The sequence below is a fragment of the Dermacentor variabilis genome, chromosome 3 (genome assembly GCF_050947875.1).
Source record: "Dermacentor variabilis isolate Ectoservices chromosome 3, ASM5094787v1, whole genome shotgun sequence".
NCBI classification, from domain to species: Eukaryota; Metazoa; Arthropoda; class Arachnida; order Ixodida; family Ixodidae; genus Dermacentor; species Dermacentor variabilis.
The window spans coordinates 107,981,529-107,994,701 of record NC_134570.1 but is presented as its reverse complement, the minus strand read 5'-3'; the positions used below and the strand labels follow the sequence as shown (position 1 = coordinate 107,994,701).

The 13,173-nt window shown below is 43.1% G+C and overlaps 1 protein-coding gene across 4 annotated transcripts in view; it reads left to right on the top strand.

Moving 5' to 3' along the window:
- The window catches only part of Vps13D (vacuolar protein sorting 13D), a 170,932-nt gene that overhangs the window by 103,324 nt on the left and 54,435 nt on the right, over positions 1-13,173 (top strand). For all 4 annotated transcript variants that reach the window (XM_075686119.1, XM_075686120.1, XM_075686116.1 and 1 more), the window contains exons 49-56: positions 2,140-2,251; positions 2,741-3,022; positions 6,372-6,489; positions 8,356-8,423; positions 9,263-9,368; positions 9,958-10,092; positions 10,458-10,563; positions 12,239-12,361. In XM_075686119.1, coding sequence (XP_075542234.1) covers positions 2,140-2,251; positions 2,741-3,022; positions 6,372-6,489; positions 8,356-8,423; positions 9,263-9,368; positions 9,958-10,092; positions 10,458-10,563; positions 12,239-12,361 — 1,050 coding nt within the window. The remainder of the gene's footprint in view (positions 1-2,139; positions 2,252-2,740; positions 3,023-6,371; positions 6,490-8,355; positions 8,424-9,262; positions 9,369-9,957; positions 10,093-10,457; positions 10,564-12,238; positions 12,362-13,173) is intronic.

Here is a 13,173-nt window from a genome sequence, read left to right as displayed (position 1 = left end):
CGGTTCGTTGCTTCGAGACTCTCTTTTTTCTTCCTCCAGTCGCGAATGCACGACTCGTCGACGTCATGCTGTCTTGCAGCAGCTCTGTTGCCGATTTCTTCGGCAGCGGCTATAATCTTTAGCTTCTCTTTCGCTGTGAAACACTGCCGTCGAGTCGCACTCATGATGCCAAAACAAAGCAGGCAAACAGTGCAAACTGGGGTAAGTACACTAAACAGCGCCTAACGCGAGGCTCAACAATGCTGGCCTTTCGTTGGCCCTTCATCGGCTTGACAAGCGTCGATGACGATGGGGATGGCGGACTACACGGGGAGGCTGCCGCACATTGCGGTGAAGCCGACCCCCCCCCCCTCCCGAGGAAAAAATTCGCAGATAACCCGCACCCCCACTTTTTAAACGCGTTTTTTCACATTTTGGTGCGGGTTATACGCGAATAAATACGGTATATGGTATCGCACTATAACCAAAACATGTAGACCAAGCATGCGCATGTATCCGAGAATCGAAGCCCGTGACCAGGATGTGTGCATCTGTTTAAATTACCAACATTGAGAGGTTAACGTCTGAGGACCCATAGTCTTCGCACAAAGCAATCAAATGAACACAGGAAGAAAAAGTGCTATAGAAGAAAGTAAGTGACCGACCAATTTTTTTAGACATATAATTTTTTTTAATCAAGCGGGCCGCTTGATTATTCGAATTTCTCATATCACCACCAACCCCACATAGTCAGTGTAGAATGGAGACAGACATTCCGCGCACTCTACAGTGCTCCGCGCACTCTACAGTGCTCCGCGCACTCTACAGTGCTCCGCGCACTCTACAGTGCTCCGCGCACTCTACAGTGCTGTGTTACATTTTTCAGACTGATCTGTGTGTCCACGGCCTTAATATCTAAGACATGGCAACTGCGAACGAAGTTGCTACCCTTCAAGCATTGCGTGTGCTACCCGTAGCCTCACTTTTGTTGTCGAGGTGGCTCCTCCACTTTTGAAGTGCCTTCTGTTGCAGTCACTTTAAGCATTTCGTTGGCTCAGCACCAAACTGCAACTTTGCTCGCTGACTACCGACGAGGCAGCGCTGTAGGCTTAGCTAGCGGGGGTTGTCGAGCAGCATGCTGTCACGAAAAGCGTGTGCACCCTTGATATGTTTGTATCCATAGACTATTAAGCGCACAATGAGCGCGAAATCACGCTCACAGGCTGAACTAAAGGCGGCACACTTGCAGCAGAGTTTGCATTCACATACGATCACTCACGGCAACTACTGTGAGCGCCTACCAATTTTTACGTGCGCATACTGGTAGGAATGGTGAAAGTTACGTGCAGATGTAAAGAATGAAAGCTCCAAACTAAATTTGCAGAACACCGCTTACAGTGGAGCAAAAGTTGCACACGTGATATCTGCACTTTACGACGACACACATCACAACAGGCAAACGTGAAATATACCCATGGCCTTAAACATCGTGAAATTTCAAATATAGGTATAATTTCAGTTGTACGCAGCATACCGCAAAATTCTGGAAACAACTTTTTCAACATGTTGGAGTCATACAAAAAATTACTTTGCACGCATTCGATGTAGAGTGCGCGCCGCTGACAAGCGGCTGGAGCTGCAATGCGCTGCCGTTACTGCTTTCCTTTTTCTGACATGCCTGTGTGGAAAGTGCAGCATATGTTTTTTATGTTTAGAACTTTAGCGAATATCACCCATGCAGAAGGCCTAATACCTAATACATGTGGGATTATTGTAGACAAACTTTCCATTCCACAGTTGGATGTCAAAGGCACATTTGTTTATGCTTAGGCTAGTAATGTATGGCTTTTGTCATAAAGAAAGTCAGGACCTAATGTCTTTTTTATCACACTTTCAGAACTAACAGATTACCACTAAACACTCTCCCTCTTTAGTGCTCGTAGCTGTATGTTGTACCATGCCATTAAAGTAAGAAAAAAGAAAGACTCCGCTATTCTTTGTTTGAATGCAAAAAGGGTAATGATGCGAGGAAGAAGCAACAAGGTGTGTGGTTGAGTACCGGCATGCATGCAATAATTCCAGGTGTATCTGCTTGTGTAACTACAAATGATGGCACTGTGAAAATTTTTACCTGTTCCTTTAACAATTTATCCAATGCAGGTGGGAACAATGAACCTCAACCTCAGGCTTTCTTACAACGATGTTAAGATGTTCCTCAGGATCCTGGACTCAATACCAAAGGAGTGGCTGCTTGGTGGCAGCAAAATGGACTGTGAGTACCTCACGCTTCTAGTGGTCTCCTCGTTTTGGTCAACTTAACTGTGCAAAATGCGATCGGCCCCATGACTAACTCAAATGTGACCAAATGCGACTGCCACACAACCTGTGGAACAAAAGAGGTTTAGATGCTGTGGTCCGTGGCGGCAGAGAGGAGGGCAGGGAGGAGAGAGAAGGTTTAGTGCCAAGATGAAGAAGGCGATAGGGGAGGCAGTAATACGTGCCAGTAGGTTGGTGCAAGGGATGACATCACTAGGTGAGCATAGGGCCTGACATGCCACCGATCAGTTGGCACAAGCGTTGACCTCATCAGGCCGTGGTGGCCGAGTGGAGACTGCACGCAGGGCAGGGATGGTGTGATGAATCAGCACACTCTTGTCTGTGGCAGCAGAGTGAATGCAAAAGCATTCACTTACACTAATTTACACAGTGCGTGGGATCTGCACGAGTTTTTGTTTTCTCTTTTTCTTTCTCCGTGATGCAGCTGTGAATATTGACAGTCTCCTGGAGATGGGCTTCTCCCGGGAGGACTGCCTGCGTAGCCTCGAAGCCTGTGGTGGCAACCTCAATGATGCAGCACTCTGGCTCACTCAGAATGCTGCCACCAGCATTTGCTTAAGCACTGCGATGAGCACCTCCCAGACAGGTGTTGCCAAGCAAGACATAGTCGTGTCCGCTGTTGAGCTCAAAGTCTCTTACTTCTGCCTCTGCATCATTGATGATTGCATGGATGCCGATGTGCCACTGCTGGAGATTGATCTCAGGGGTGAGTGCCGGGCAGTAGGTGCCATTTGTGCTCTCTGAGGGAATGAAGGGCACTGGTGAACTTGAAAATGCTTCTTTTCCTGCCAATTTTTTTCCTCCTATAATAAACATGACTTCAACACCGACAAATTAAAAAGGTATAATATATAGACAAACACTGCAGTGTTGCATTTCACCAATATTAACATATGGGGCAGTAACTTGGAGGTTAACAAAGAAGCTTGAGACGAAGCTAGAAACCATATAAACAAGCGATGTAACAAAATAATATAGGCATAACTTAAGAGATGGGAAGACAGTGGTGTGGATTAAATATCAAATAGGGGCAACGGATATTCTAGTAGAAGTTAAGAGGAAGAAACAAAATTGGGTAGACCATGCAATGCTAGTGGTCTATTATAGAACAAAATGGGTGCCAGGAGAATGAAAACACTGGCAAGGATGGCAGTGAATTGGGTGGTGTGATGACTAGGAAATTTTCAGGCATAAGACGGAGGAGTCAGCAAGGCGTTGTGTGTAGATTTCTAAGACAAGCTGTTGCCCTGCAGTGGATATAAATTACGATAATGAAAAACAGTAAGTTAACCTAAACTTGGCAATCTACGCTTTATTCATGAGTGTTGCCTACAACAAAAATATTAGTTTTGCCCCACACACACACACACACACACACACACACACACACACACACACACACACACACACACACACACACACACACACACACACACACACACACACACACACACACACACACACACACACACACACACACACACACATAAATTTTGCCATAAGGGCGAAGCGGTTAATGCGACAGAAACATGTCCGAATATTACACAGCATGTAAGACTCATAGCTGTGGTGGCAGTATAAATTGAAGTAAACTTAAGCCGACCAAGTAAAAGGAGCTACTTTGCTAGGGGTCCTGTGTTTAAATCCTGCCATCGCACGATTTCATTTATGTTTTAATTGAAGCCACACATCTTTCTTAGTGGCTTTACCACCACTTTTCCGTACCTGGTATGCTTCAAACCTCTTTCCTGGACCAATCCTGGAGGTAATGCACAGGAGCACCAATAAGATTACATCAATTTCTGGTTTGAGCTCTGTTATTGTTTCGCACATTGAATATTGTCACATAGTAGTGGCAGTGAATAATACAGCAGTAAAACTGTGAATGACGAAACTAACTTTTTATTGGGCAAACTTGTGCCCACAAAAGCAAGTTACACTCAGAGCACGGCAATAGCGGTGAACATGGCCGGTGATCGTCGAAAGTCTGATCTGCCGGTCAAGCACGTCTGCTTTTATACATGGGTCATCAAAGGATCCAGAGTAATCGTTGGTTCCCGCGCGTTTTACAGAAAATTCTACACAATTACCGTCGCACATGCAATCAGATTACATAAGCTTCGGTGACAACAGACAACGGACAGAAGCATCAATAACATTCGACAAACTTCAGATACATGAGGGTGCGTCTCGCGCTGAGTGATAATATTTGACAGACAGTGAAAAGCGGTCACCCAAAAAAGATAAACAAGTACGCGTGTCAATATTTCAGTCTGAGAAGATTAAAGATCAATGGCATGTACTGTCAGCGTTTTGTTCCATGACATTTGTTTGTGGGCTGGCATTATCAGGATTCTGAGGAATAATTCTGTCAAGAATGCAAGACCGTGGTATGAGCAACTTTAGTGATAGAATGATGCGGCAGTAAAATCCACATATACAGTCAACGTCCGATTTTTCGGACCCCCTAGGGGTCGCGAAAACGTCCGGAAAAACGGGAAATCCGAAAAAATGAATGCTCGCATTTTACTGCCCCTACGGGCTCAAATCGCCACAGGCATGTCAGCAATAGTTCTAAAGGCCTGCCAGTATAGTTATTAGCGGTATCGATGCTCGTACTATGATATGAGAGGGCAGGTTCCTGCGTGTATAATTAAGGAAAACATACCTTGGTCCGTGACTGTTGCCCATTCCCCCACTTGATATGCTTCGCCGCAATACATCGCGTATGCTTCACCGCGTAACAGTGTTGTATTAAGGCGAAGCTGACTTTCGGGAACCGGTTTTATGCAGCGCGCCATGCTTTCCAAGCTTCAAATATTGGCGAGGATTACAAAGGCGGAGTCGGCGCCATTACTAACAGCGGCGAATTGTTTTAATGAAATACATGCCACCAAAGAGTAAGAAGCTTGGTAGCGAACGTGGAAGTAGCTAGGCCTAGCGCTGCCGTGGTGACTCCCAGCGTATCTGCGTGTGAAAGCGCCTGTTCGAGGCGGCGAGATAATCAAATGACGGCGGTGATGGCTTCGGTTAACGCTGTTTCAGACCTGTGTGACTGCGGTCCTGTTAATAAGTCCGGAATAACGAATGGAGAAGGTTTTCGCGTCTGAAATTTCAGACGTTTTTATACATTGACTCTATGGTGGTATGTGGCGGTGCCGCGAAGGCGTCCGAATTATCGGGCATGCCCGAAAAATCGGGCGTCCGAAAAATCGGGCGTCCGGAAAATCTATCGTCGACTGTACTACATGTAGTACAGTATGGCATGGCATATAGCATACATATACGGAATCTTACAGCAGACGATGGCAAAGATTTGCTTGGAGCGTCCATATAATTGCTATCGCAATAAAAAAATTTTCTTGCTAAGTTTCGGTACTGAGTACAAATTTTCTGGCTAAATGTCTTTGGCCAACACTGAATGACAGGCAGAAAGCGTATGCGAGTTGCTTTCTTTTGAAGGCATGGTCAGAGGAGACAGACTGATGAAAAATCTCTGGCTGAAGTGGTGTCACACACATGATGTAAAACTAAAATGAGATGTACACTCATGGTTTACATATGATGAGAGCTGTTCTGTATAAATTTCAGATAAAGGTTTAGGTGGCTTGGGTGAAGCCCACTTGTAGTTTCCTGCCTATAGCTGAAAAAGTTGCTGCAATATATATTTTTTTCTTTTTTCTTGATTACGCTTATTCTTCATGTGTTTTGCCCATTGAGACTAAAAGCCCATTGAGTATTAAAGTCGAGATTAGGCCTTTATTTTCTCCCCTAATAGTCTGTTTTTTCACTGTGCTAACTGAGAGGTAGTTTTAAAAAAAGGTAATGTACCACTCTAATGTCAATGTCTTTTCTAAGTGTCCTTTTAGTTTTACCTCTCCTGTGCACTATAATTTGCACCTGATTCCTATTATCGCAATTCAGCTTTGGTGACATACTAGCACTATAAATTTTTCTTTTGTTTTTTATTTCTCCTATTGGATTTGGCATGCCAGTTTGTTTTCATTGACATTTGCTTGGTTTGACATTGAATGTGATTATGCTTGTTTGTACAGAAACTTACATTTCTCAGGAGCTTTCGAAAACATTCAGTGGAGAGTCCAAGTTTTTCTTCAGCATCGGCTACTATAACAGAGCGCTCTCGGGGTGGGAGCCCATCATTGAACCATGGAGGTAAGTGTGCAATATTGTGACGAATAGCTTTCAGGGTTTCATTACACACTGATAGGTTATTCATGCATGTGTGACCAATATTGCTGATCATGGCTTCCTGTTAGGCTATTTAGTTCATACTTCTTGGGATGAAAAAGATGCAAAACCAGTAGGAAAATGATCAAGTAGGAATTTTTTCGTGTCCATTCGTTTCCTTACTTGTCTTTGCGTCTTTCCGCTGCAAGCACTATCGCCGAGATCACCATGTTCGAGAAAGCAGCCTTGGTTTTAAGTTGCTCGTAAGTATCGGGAAAGGTCACCTCAATCAGCAGACTTCAGCGATTTCCCTGGCTCTGAATTCTTTATTGCGACAGCAGTGTTCTCACAGTAGATGCAGTGGTCAATGTGGCTTGAAAACATGGCTCATTACTCATGAGAGAATTGGCTGTACAGTAGACAAAATTTATGCATAGTGAGAAAGAATGAATGAGCAAAAATCTGAAAGAAAACATTAGGTGACAATGACAATAGAATTTGAACTGGCACAATACACAGAAGCACCCTTAGCACTACAACCTTCTGGATGCAACCATGACTTTATGTAAAGCTGATATAATAGATCTGTTGGCTGGCAGCCAACTGACATGGACAAAAGGGCAATAGATGTGAGGTCAAAAATGTTAGCCTGCATGACTTGTTGGAAACTTAAGAAACAATCTGTTAGAGGACATGTGGTAGCAGGAGAGATGAAATTGGTCAATTCTTTCAGGTTCATTACAAGAAATATTTTAACAAACGTATGCAGGAAGACTGAGCAGCAATGGTGGTTTTATAATTCGCACACTAAAGCATTGCATCCTTAGATTTATGCACGATTGCATTGATTTGGGTAGTTTTTGCACCAGATTGCGCATATTGTGCAAGTTGCAATGGACTGGAGGGTAGAACAACTGTTTGCTGTTCACGACTCTGTAAGCACCAACACGAGAACAGGTCTGAGCCTTTTCTTTCTTTTTTTTTCTTTCTTTAAGCAAGTTTAATGTTATAGGGTCTCAAACGTGCTCTTGGGACAAAGGAATGACAACACAGTAGTGGGAACAATCAAAAGGGAATTTATTGCACCTTTTATACACCAATCAATACCAGCTAGCTAAATTACTACCAATAGAACATGCCGATGGGTGCAGACAAATCAAGGAAGTCCGACTCTCCGACGCAGGATATCGAGCAAATATGTTCGCCCTCATGCTGGATGCCAACGCCTAATCATTCACGTGTACTTTCATGCGAACAGTGGTGCCTTTGAATGATCGTGCTCGCCCTTCTCAGTGCTCCACTCTGAAGCCTATCACGAAACAGTCCCACAGAGAGTGCCGTTAGGCATGCGACAAGGTCATGCGCTCCACCCACCCTGAACAAAAGACGAAGAGGCTACTCTCTTTTGCGCCCGAGTAACCCCGCCATTAGGAGGCGCTAGTGGTGCAACACTTGCGCCATCTCTCCTACTAATCTGCAACTACACTGACTGCCTGTAGGGCATAGCTATGTGACAAAGCCGTATTACAAGAGATGTGAGAGCCCTGCGGGGAAAACAACATCATGGGACGCATGAGAGTCGAGCGTCCCCACAATGTTTAGCAGACTGGGCTTGAATGTGAAAATCAGCCTTATTGAAATGACATGTGCAACATTTGTGGAACTACATTTATCGTGATTGCATGAGGTGGAACGGATCATGCCGCTTCTCTTGTTCTTTTCCGATAGTTATCTTCCTGGTTTCTGTTTCCCACCACATCATTTCCTTTTTTTGATCCTACACTAGGGCTAGATGATGTAAATACAAGAGATGACGCAGTGTAACATGACCTGATCTTACCTTTCAAACAGGTGCAATTGCCAGTGGGAGGCTGCTTTTAGGAAGACTGGCCTTGCAAAATGTCACTTCAAGATAAACGGTAGGATATCTATCCGTATATTCTCCAGTGTGAGGGCTTGCTTAACGCAGCTTGCAAAGCACAGTGGCCATCACTGCATATACCTGTAGCTTTATTGCCAGCTTTGAATGGATGTTGTTTAATAATATCTTGATACATATTTTATTTATCCATGTTCAATGTGCCCTCCTAACCGTAAGGATAGAAGAGGGGCCATTGTTTGCGTAAGAAGTGTTTAGTTGATCTTTGCTGTGACTAGCTGTAGCCATAGTTGTGCAAGTCACCCCTCTGCTGAAGGGAACACCAAATAAGTATTTCGGGACCGATTACAGCTAATTTTTGACACGCAGGTTTCAGCAATAATTTTTTTCCTATAAGGGTGTACTACCTAGAGCGTGACATCAAGCCATTTCTTTCTGAGAAACTGGTGATATGCTCAAGGTGCACTGATATCAATACCGATTGGGTGTTTCCTCTAACAACGGCCCATACTATATATTGGTGTGTCTGTATTTGCTATTACTATTATTTTTCTCATTCTATTCGAACCTATGAGGTAATTCCATGGCATCAAGACAAGTGAGCAAATGTTCGTCAATATATCTTCAGGTATAGAAAAGTGCTTTTTTTTACCTGCAACTCTACTTTTAGTGAATAATGTTAAAAAAAAAAAAGGGTAGGGAAGCCAATGAACGAGTCGAAATTGTCTTGAACATAGTGCACTATATTGATTAAGAGTGTTTTGCTAGAATGTCTGACAAGCATAGTGGGCAATCTCAGAAGTCATAGTTTGACATTTGAAAGGTGTGGTTTTGCTGCTGTCTTCCAAGTACCATGACCGACAGCCTCTCCTGTTTCAGCTGAGGATGTCCTCAAAGTGAACATTACCACTGCGCTGCTGGACCTGTACCAGAAAGTGAAAACCTCTTGGGCCACTGATTTCTATCAGCTTTTTTCGGCTGAAAAGTGAGTTTGCTCTGTGTTCATTTGTGCCACTGTGGTGAGATAGCACATCATAGTCCCATGTTGAATTTCACACATAGCTCTACTCCTTTCTTGCTTTACACCAGGTGGAGCTCCACTTTCTTAAAAGGGGCTTTGTGTGCATAACCTCTGTGTATATGGCCACACTTATGTCGTGTTCCAGGTTGAGTTGAGTTCAAAGCTGTGTACCTTCGTTTCTTGTACTACCAGGCTGTGCATTTCACAAAGTAAATGTCGCACGTGACCATTCTTCTTTGTCTACCATGTAATGGCAAATGTGACAGTTTGTACACCAGATGCTGATGTCTGGCCACTTCACATGTGACCTCTCTTCATGTGTCATGTGGCCATGAGTTTAGTGTGGCAGGCAACAGAAAGGTGTAGCATTTTTTAGACACTCTTAGACGTTGAAATCTGACAGAAATTTAGCAGTATTGATTGTGATGGCAGCTGGTTTCATCAAGACAATCTGTGTGTGCTCGGAGGCTTTTCAGATGATCTTTTCAGCCCCTCTTCTTGTTTTCTTTCGTTCTTTTTAGTACAAACCTAAGCAGTATTTTGTGAAATGCAGGAACGTGGAGAAAACTGGTGCTGTCGGCCAAGGGGAGACACCGGTCAGGCGCCGTTCCCCTTTTGTACCCTTTGCCATCAAGAATGACCTTGGAGTCGCCTTTCGCTTTACGGCTTATGTCTCTGCGACATTTAGGTATGGGACTGTTTTTCCACATGTGCCATTTTAACATTGCTATCATTGCAGGAGGGTTGTAATTGTGTTAACACATTGTTGTGCGAGGCATATAAAAGCTGAACTTGAGAAGAAGCAAATCATATTACTGCACGTTTAGTTGCAGTGGTAAAATAATGTGTGTTTTTGGTAAGTGGTAAAATAAAAGTTTTTTTTTACCCCTCTTTCTTTGCTTTGTGGCGGCACAATGGTCGCTCAATCGAACATTCATAATTTCAAGTATGCCTTTTGTGTATGAGTTATGCACTGTTGAGCAACATCTTTTTTTTAATGTGTGGCGTTTCACAGTCATAATTGTATCCAGTTAATCTTCGTTTTTATCTCAGTGGCAACAAGGACGAAGCTTCCACTACTAGGTTTGACTGGAAGGACGTTGAACCTGGTCAGGTCGTGCCTTTCACATTCGAAGGACGAGGCAAGATTAGGCATCAGGTGATTAGAACCTTCTACCTGTATGGTAAAGCATTGCTAATTTAGATACTGTTCAAACTTTTTCGGATTTTGTGTGGTTGGATAGCCTCTGGATTGTCTTAAGTTTCTGGAATATCAAATGGCGAGCAGGACAATTCGTGAATGCTTATAGTGTTAACATACTCTTATTAATGCATTAGCATTCTTAGGGTATTTCGCACACTTTTGGCGGCTATGTATGTGTGTGTTGGTGTGTGTGTGTGTGTGTAAGTGTAAGTGTGTGTAATCATTTTCCCGCCTATCTGGGTCACCGGATAGTCGATAGTTGAATGGGTATGTGCCAGTAGGTATGTGCCTCTCTTCAGTGAAGGTATTTGACACCAACTTAGGTAACCAGGGTTGTGCCACTGAAAATTTGCCACTTGACAATGGCAAAAACGATTCCTTAAATTTCTCCAATGCTGAGAGGAATTGAGCCCATGTAAGATGGAACAATTTTCAGCATTCGCAGACACTTGTGCACCATGCTCCTTGTCTTGGATGTCACGAACTTTTCAGCACTGTCGCTAGATGGTGCAGCGTGTCCAGAAAGAAGCTCGAGAGAAGAGCCTGGTTGCTGCATGACACATTTCTCAGCATTCACACGCACCAGCGCACCATGCATTTCGTGTAGACGTCACAGCGGCGGTGCTAGATGGCATGGAGTGTTCTTAGGGAAGTGCAAAAGAAGAGTCCCGCTGCAGTACGTGCCTCATGCGTAACCCGTTTCGACGGTGACAATACATTTTGGCACCATATAGCTTCAATGTTAAATGCATTACTGTCGACCATCATCTTTAGATGTGCTCTGCCGAATTTTGAGTAAGGAATCATGTTGTACAGATTTCATTCTTCAGCCACGAAATGTTTATGGTAAGAATAGTTTTTTTTCCATCAGATGCACATGATACAAATGTGTAAACTATTGGCTTGAACGCATACAAAGCTTCAGGGAAAAGGGAGGCCCCTTCTGCCAGTAAAAACCACACATCATCAAAAGTGGGGCTCTAGAAGCTTTCTTGACAGTAGAACACTGGGCTAATTGGGATTGCATCTTGCAGTTTAAACATTGCAAGAAATGATGGCTGAGACAATCAAAATACAAGTGCTCGTGTTATGTGTGTCTCACTCCATATTTTTCACACTTTTTACACTACAGGTTTCATGACATTTGTGTAAGTTATATTTAAATGCTGTGCCGGGGAAAGCATATTTCACCTTGAAAAAGACAAGTCCACTTGTCAAAAGTTGCTTCCCGCTTTTACGTTGTTCTCGTTTTGCTCTTCTTCAGCAATAGTCAGTTTGTTGTCTGTGGTTAAATACTAATAAGTTGAACATTAACGGGCATAATGAATACAAACAGCTGTTCACGTGCCTTTCAGCACCAAATTCAGTAACACCCTCCATTGTGGCTTAGCGGCTATGGGGTTGCGCTGCTAAGCATGAGGCCGTGGGATCAAACCCGGCAGCGGTGGCATGTTAAAAATTCAAGGTGGTTGAAACTGATCTGGAGTGCCACTCACTGTGTGCCTCTGATAGACCCAGTATTGCTTTGGGAGGCTAAACCTCCACGATCTCACCTTTCTTTTTTTTGTTTACTTGGAAGTTGTTACAAAGTTGCAGGAGCTTAAATTTTGTGCTTTATTACGTGGCATAGGATTCCCACGAGCTGAGGATGCACCGGCTGGTTTTGAAGATTCCAGGCTACACCCAGCTTGATCCAGTGTCTGTGGAAAAAGTGGGAGTCTACTTCAAGTATGCGAGACCAGTAGAGCGTCAGGTGAGTCTCTGTTATGCCTGTTTGTGCCTGCTTGCTGTTTTATGTGCTTGTATCAATGATTGCATTGATATTTTTTAGCATTGATTAATTAATTTTTTTTTTGAAATGCTTGCTCCCAAAAGCACTCAATAGAAGTGTATTATATAAGGGGCAAAGGTATCACATAACATCATCATAAAATAGCAATTCTAACTTGTGTATAGGTGCATAAGCGCAGATATATAAAAGTGCAATTATAAAGAACAATGTAGCGATAAAACAAAAACTTGGAACTTGGAGAAATAGTATTAAAATAGTGTAGGGAAGTAGAACAGGTTACAATGAAACAAAGTCAGTACCATAAGAAAAAAAATATATTTATCGCAGCACCAATACAGGCACTTCAATAATTGCAGATAAGCTTTTGAGAGATCATATGTTCTTTTTTCTTTTTTCTCCATGACAGTGTTTGATGACAGGTCATACCTGTATTTTGAAGTGCAAGGTTCACATGAATGATCTTGTGTAAGGAGTGTGTAATACATTGGTAATCTTATTTTATTATAGTAATCGCAGTATGAAATGATAGCTGGCAGTGCGAAGAACAGGTTATTTTGTAGATGTACTGCTGATAAAATTTGGGAATAAGAAACAGGGAAAATATTTTATGTTATGATGCATCTTTGAGACAGACACGTCCTCAAGTGCTGTTCCACTGGTCAGGTGACAGTAACTTCAATAAATACATGAAAAATGGGCGCAACGTGGAATTGAGTGATCATTTTATTGTCCATTAAAGAGTTGTAGTAAATAAACTGTGGGCATTGAACTTT